The 6,000-nt window shown below is 45.6% G+C and overlaps 1 protein-coding gene across 2 annotated transcripts in view; it reads right to left on the bottom strand.

Annotated features, from left to right (window-relative positions):
* Positions 1 to 2,998: 2,998 nt before the first annotated feature.
* Positions 2,999 to 6,000, bottom strand: part of LOC149310331 (bifunctional epoxide hydrolase 2-like) — a 97,771-nt gene continuing 94,769 nt past the window's right edge. For both annotated transcript variants that reach the window (XM_089528737.1, XM_089528738.1), the window contains one exon: positions 2,999 to 3,899. In XM_089528737.1, coding sequence (XP_089384863.1) covers positions 3,815 to 3,899 — 85 coding nt within the window. In that variant the 3' untranslated portion in view covers positions 2,999 to 3,814. The remainder of the gene's footprint in view (positions 3,900 to 6,000) is intronic.

Below are 6,000 nucleotides of genomic sequence, written 5' to 3'. Positions count from 1 at the left end.
CAAAGTGTGGGCATCGATTTTTGCAAGTTTGGCCTTGATTTGATGTGGGCCAGAGAGTGTGACCATGGGGTGGCATGTTCAGATTTGGGGTTTCTGGCCTTTGAGTTTGGGTTCTGGGGTGGCATGGTCATGGGTGTGATGATTTCAAAGTGTGAGATGTGAGGTTTGCATGTTTGGCCTTGATTTGATGTGGGCCAGAGAGTGTGACCATGGGGTGGCATGTTCAGATTTGGGGTTTCTGGCCTTTGAGTTTGGGTTCTGGGGTGGCTTGGTCATGGCTGTGATGTTTTCAAAGTGTGGGCATCGATTTTTGCAAGTTTGGCCTTGCTTTGATGTGGGCCAGACAGTGTGACTTTGGGGTGGCATTTTCAGATTTTGGGTTTCTGGCCTATGGGCTTGAGTTCTTGTGTGCTTTGGCCATGGCTGTGATGATTTGAGAGTGTGGGGTGGGACTTTTGCAAGTTTGGGCCAGGGAGTGTGACCATGGGGTGGCATGTTCAGATTTGGGGTTTCTGGCCTTTGAGTTTGGGTTCTGGGGTGGTTTGGTCATGGGTGTGATGATTTCAAAGTGTGGGCATCGATTTTTGCAAGTTTGGCCTTGATTTGATGTGGGCCAGAGAGTGTGACCATGGGGTGGCATGTTCAGATTTGGGGTTTCTGGCCTTTGAGTTTGGGTTCTGGGGTGGCATGGTCATGGGTGTGATGATTTCAAAGTGTGGGCATCGATTTTTGCAAGTTTGGCCTTGATTTGATGTGGGCCAGAGAGTGTGACCATGGGGTGGCATGTTCAGATTTGGGGTTTCTGGCCTTTGAGTTTGGGTTCTGGGGTAGCATGGTCATGGGTGTGATGATTTCAAAGTGTGAGATGTGAGGTTTGCATGTTTGGCCTTGATTTGATGTGGGCCAGAGAGTGTGACCATGGGGTGGCATGTTCAGATTTGGGGTTTCTGGCCTTTGAGTTTGGGTTCTGGGGTGGCATGGTCATGGGTGTGATGATTTCAAAGTGTGAGATGTGAGGTTTGCATGTTTGGCCTTGATTTGATGTGGGCCAGAGAGTGTGACCATGGGGTGGCATGTTCAGATTTGGGGTTTCTGGCCTTTGAGTTTGGGTTCTGGGGTGGCTTGGTCATGGCTGTGATGTTTTCAAAGTGTGGGCATCGATTTTTGCAAGTTTGGCCTTGCTTTGATGTGGGCCAGACAGTGTGACTTTGGGGTGGCATTTTCAGATTTTGGGTTTCTGGCCTATGGGCTTGAGTTCTTGTGTGCTTTGGCCATGGCTGTGATGATTTGAGAGTGTGGGGTGGGACTTTTGCAAGTTTGGGCCAGGGAGTGTGACCATGGGGTGGCATGTTCAGATTTGGGGTTTCTGGCCTTTGAGTTTGGGTTCTGGGGTGGTTTGGTCATGGGTGTGATGATTTCAAAGTGTGGGCATCGATTTTTGCAAGTTTGGCCTTGATTTGATGTGGGCCAGAGAGTGTGACCATGGGGTGGCATGTTCAGATTTGGGGTTTCTGGCCTTTGAGTTTGGGTTCTGGGGTGGCATGGTCATGGGTGTGATGATTTCAAAGTGTGAGATGTGAGGTTTGCATGTTTGGCCTTGATTTGATGTGGGCCAGAGAGTGTGACCATGGGGTGGCATGTTCAGATTTGGGGTTTCTGGCCTTTGAGTTTGGGTTCTGGGGTGGCATGGTCATGGGTGTGATGATTTCAAAGTGTGAGATGTGAGGTTTGCATGTTTGGCCTTGATTTGATGTGGGCCAGAGAGTGTGACCATGGGGTGGCATGTTCAGATTTGGGGTTTCTGGCCTTTGAGTTTGGGTTCTGGGGTGGCATGGTCATGGGTGTGATGATTTCAAAGTGTGAGATGTGAGGTTTGCATGTTTGGCCTTGATTTGATGTGGGCCAGAGAGTGTGACCATGGGGTGGCATGTTCAGATTTGGGGTTTCTGGCCTTTGAGTTTGGGTTCTGGGGTGGCATGGTCATGGGTGTGATGATTTCAAAGTGTGAGATGTGAGGTTTGCATGTTTGGCCTTGATTTGATGTGGGCCAGAGAGTGTGACCATGGGGTGGCATGTTCAGATTTGGGGTTTCTGGCCTTTGAGTTTGGGTTCTGGGGTGGCATGGTCATGGGTGTGATGATTTCAAAGTGTGAGATGTGAGGTTTGCATGTTTGGCCTTGATTTGATGTGGGCCAGAGAGTGTGACCATGGGGTGGCATGTTCAGATTTGGGGTTTCTGGCCTTTGAGTTTGGGTTCTGGGGTGGCATGGTCATGGGTGTGATGATTTCAAAGTGTGAGATGTGAGGTTTGCATGTTTGGCCTTGATTTGATGTGGGCCAGAGAGTGTGACCATGGGGTGGCATTTTCAGATTTGGGGTTTCTGGCCTATGGGCTTGAGTTCTTGTGTGCTTTGGCCATGGCTGTGATGATTTGAGAGTGTGGGGTGGGACTTTTGCAAGTTTGGGCCAGAGAGTGTGACCATGGGGTTGCTTTTTTAGATTTGGGGTGCTTTGGTCATGGGTGTGATGATTTGAGAGCTCATCCTCCTCCTCCTGCCTGACTCTGAGATGCCAGAACCATCAAAGAGAGAAAAAAACTTTTTTTCTTTATCCTTTAGAAAGTTTAGAATGGACCTGTCAGTCATTGTTAAGATCATTAGAAAGTTTAGAATGGACCTGTCAGTCATTGTTAAGATCCTTAGAAAGTTTAGAATGGACCTGCCAGTCATTGTTAAGATCATTAGAAAGTTTAGAATGGACCTGCCAGTCATTGTTAAGCTCTTTAGTGCCTCAGGCAACTTTGTATTACATTGTATTGTAGGGTACTTAGCTTAATAGGCCTCTATTGTGACTTTGTTTTGACTTGCAGGTTCAGTCTGAGGTCATGGAACGCATTAGTTATTTTCAATGGGAAAAGCGTTTCGGGTTACGAAATTTTCGGCTTACGAAAGGAATAGCGGAACGAATTAATTTCGTAACCCGGGGTAGCAGTGTAGTCTGAAGCCTACGAAAACTCATGCTGCCAACTTCTTTATTTCGGTCAGTCTCATCCTAATTCAATAGAGCATGGTGTGTTGAACCAGCAACACAGTGTCACAACCAGGCAATTCTAATTTTGGGGTGTGTGTGGGTGGATGGTTTTCTTGACATCTCTTTCTCAGGCTTCCCTTTTGCCTATTTCACAAGAGTTAGGGATATAAAGAAATCTTGCAAATGTTCTTGTCTTCATCACGTTAAGATCCCTCAGTAAGAAAATGACCAACTGTTGTGATTTCTTTTTTCTTTTTGAACTTCTTTGTGAAAAAATGGTGCAAAAGCTTGCCTTTTCACACACACACACACAAAAACCCCACACATTTTTGCCCCTAATGAGAGTGCATTTTCTGTACTATTTGTTTTCTTTGCAAAAATGTTTCTGTCCTTTTTCTTTTCACAGAGAAGTCCTGATGAGCAAGAAATCATTGAAAAATGGTCAAAAACTCTCACTGTCTCTCCCAGCAAGGAGAAAACTTTTGAAAGCATTTGTTCTTGCTTGGAAGTATGCAAGAACAAAACACAAGAAGGGTGTCTCCTTTTGGAGAGCCAAAATGATAAGAGTTTTGAGTGTATTCAGCGTTTGCTGTTCGCTATTAAAGCAAGATTCATAACCTGCTTTCAGTTGGTAGCAACAAATTCCTTCCAAAGCATCCTATTTCTGAGTGCTATCAATAGGAAAGCATTGAGAGGGTTCTGCAACTAATTCTCTATGAGCCCCCCACCGACTTCTCCAAAGCAACTGACGGCGACTGAGTCAGAACAGTTCCTGAAGTCTTGCTCACAGCTTGGCGATGGTTTGCAGCAATGCATTCTTGTGAATCCCCTCCAGCCACTCAATGAGGATTTTATTCACAGCTGCAGGCCTGTAAGGAAAATGCAGTGTTGGGCAAGGTTTTATGGCAACAAAAAGCTTTTCAATAAGAAAAAGAAGACCTCAACTCGATGTGCAGGGAATAGCAATAGCAATAGCAAGTACATTTCTATACCACTCATCAATGCACTTAAGCACTCCCTAAGAGGTTTACAAAGTGTAAGCTAATTGCCCCCAACAATCTGGGTCCTCATTTTAGCAACCTCCTCGGAAGGATGCAAGCCTGAGTCGAGCTTGAGCCCTTTCGCTGGCATTGAACTCGCAACCTTATGGTTTTGAGTGAGTGACTGCAGTATAGGCATTTAACCACTGCGCCACCAGGCCTCATACAGGGAACATATGCTGGCATTCAATACTGCAGTTATGGATTTGTAACCCAGGTCTACTCTACACATAAGTGTATCCAGTGAATTGATGCAGATTTTCACACATTGGCATTGATGGTTAATTGACTTTACATTCCTGTGCAAATTTGCATCTATTTGCATCTATTCATCCTGCCTCTGCTGAAAATGCAGACCCATCCGAATTCATCCGAAGCAGAGGGTGGCCACACATGCATTAATGCACATTTCTGCATCTTTCCGCAGAGACACAGGGAAACAATGCAAAGGCTTTTTGTGGGGTATGCGGCCATGTCCTAGAAGAGTTTATTCCTGACATTTCACCAGCATCTGTGGCTGGCATCTTCAAAAATTCTCTAAAGATGCCAGCCACAGATGCTGGTGAAACGACAGGAATAAACTCTTCTAGGACATGGTCACATAGCCCGAAAAACCCACAAAAATGTATGGATGCCGGAATGTGAAGGCTTTTTCTGAAGATTTGAAGGAGTTTTTTCCACCACCACCACCACCACCTCGTAAAAAGCCCAAACTCCTGCCAACTGTGTGGCCCGATCACATTTAACTGGAATGAGGAATATTTTAATCATGTAGACAAGCCCCTAGAGTACATTTATTGGAGAACTATATAAATGCCCCACCGGCCACCTTAAGAACAAGCAGCTGGATTGGGCAAAGGAGGTCTGTTCAACTGCTGTGCAAGAATGAGATTTCCAACCCGCCTCTGGAGGAGGTGCTTGGATTGTGTCTTCCTGCATGGCAGGGGATTGGACTGGATGGCCCTTGGAGGTCCCTTCGAACTCTAGGACTTTATGATTCTATCCCTCAGATAGGTTTAGCACTTTGGATAATTCCTGCATTGATCCACCATCCCCAACCAGCACAGAAGTGGCCAGTTGCCACCGCGTGAAGTCTTAGAACACGCCATTCCATGCAATGCCATGTCATATTAAGGCCTAAACCAGGAGTGCGAATCATGTGGCTGTAGCTCCTAACATCCTTTAAACAGTGTACACTTTGATTGAGAGTTCCTGCATGGCAGGAGGTTGGACTGGATGGCCTTTGGAGCCTCTTCCAACTCTAGGATTCTATGATTCTATCCATCAACCCACTGGCTGTGCTGTCCATGGCTATTGGGAGTTGCAGTCCAACATCATCTTGAGGGCTGATTCCAACCCTGGCCTAAATCCAACTGCCAATCAACTAAACTAAACAACTAAAATTGCTGCTGTTGTTGTGTGCCTTCAAGTTGTTTCCGACTTATGCTGATCCTAAGGCAACCCTATCACAGGCTTTCCTGTGGCTGAGAGCATGTGACTCATCCAAGGTCACTCAGTGGGCTTCCATGGCCGAGCAGAAAATCAAACCCTGATCTCCAAAGTCATATTCCAGTGTTCAAACCAATGCACCACGCTGGCTTTCCCCAACTAGAATAGACCCATTAAATCAATGGCATTTACATAAGTTTTAATTAACCATTCAGCAGTTGATTCCCTGGGTCTTACTGCAGCTAGGAAGAGCAATGGCATTTAGGCCCAAGGAACGTTATTAAGTAAATGAGTAACTACAACATATTACCACCTTTTATCATTATTATGTAAAATAAGGGTGGTTTGACCTACTTTGCACAGAGGCAAGAGAGATTATTAAAGGGAAGTTTATATGAAGCAGAGCTGATCATGTCAATGATAGGAGTGTTTGTTTTTTTAAAAAATTGAAATTGGATTTTCCTAAAGGGCTCTGAAGAAG

The sequence above is a fragment of the Sceloporus occidentalis genome, unplaced genomic scaffold, assembly GCF_023333645.1.
Source record: "Sceloporus occidentalis isolate IW3139 unplaced genomic scaffold, rSceOcc1.0.p SCAF_6, whole genome shotgun sequence".
NCBI lineage: Eukaryota > Metazoa > Chordata > Lepidosauria > Squamata > Phrynosomatidae > Sceloporus > Sceloporus occidentalis.
Note: the sequence above shows the minus strand (reverse complement) of the source record. Positions and strands in the feature narration are given on the sequence as shown.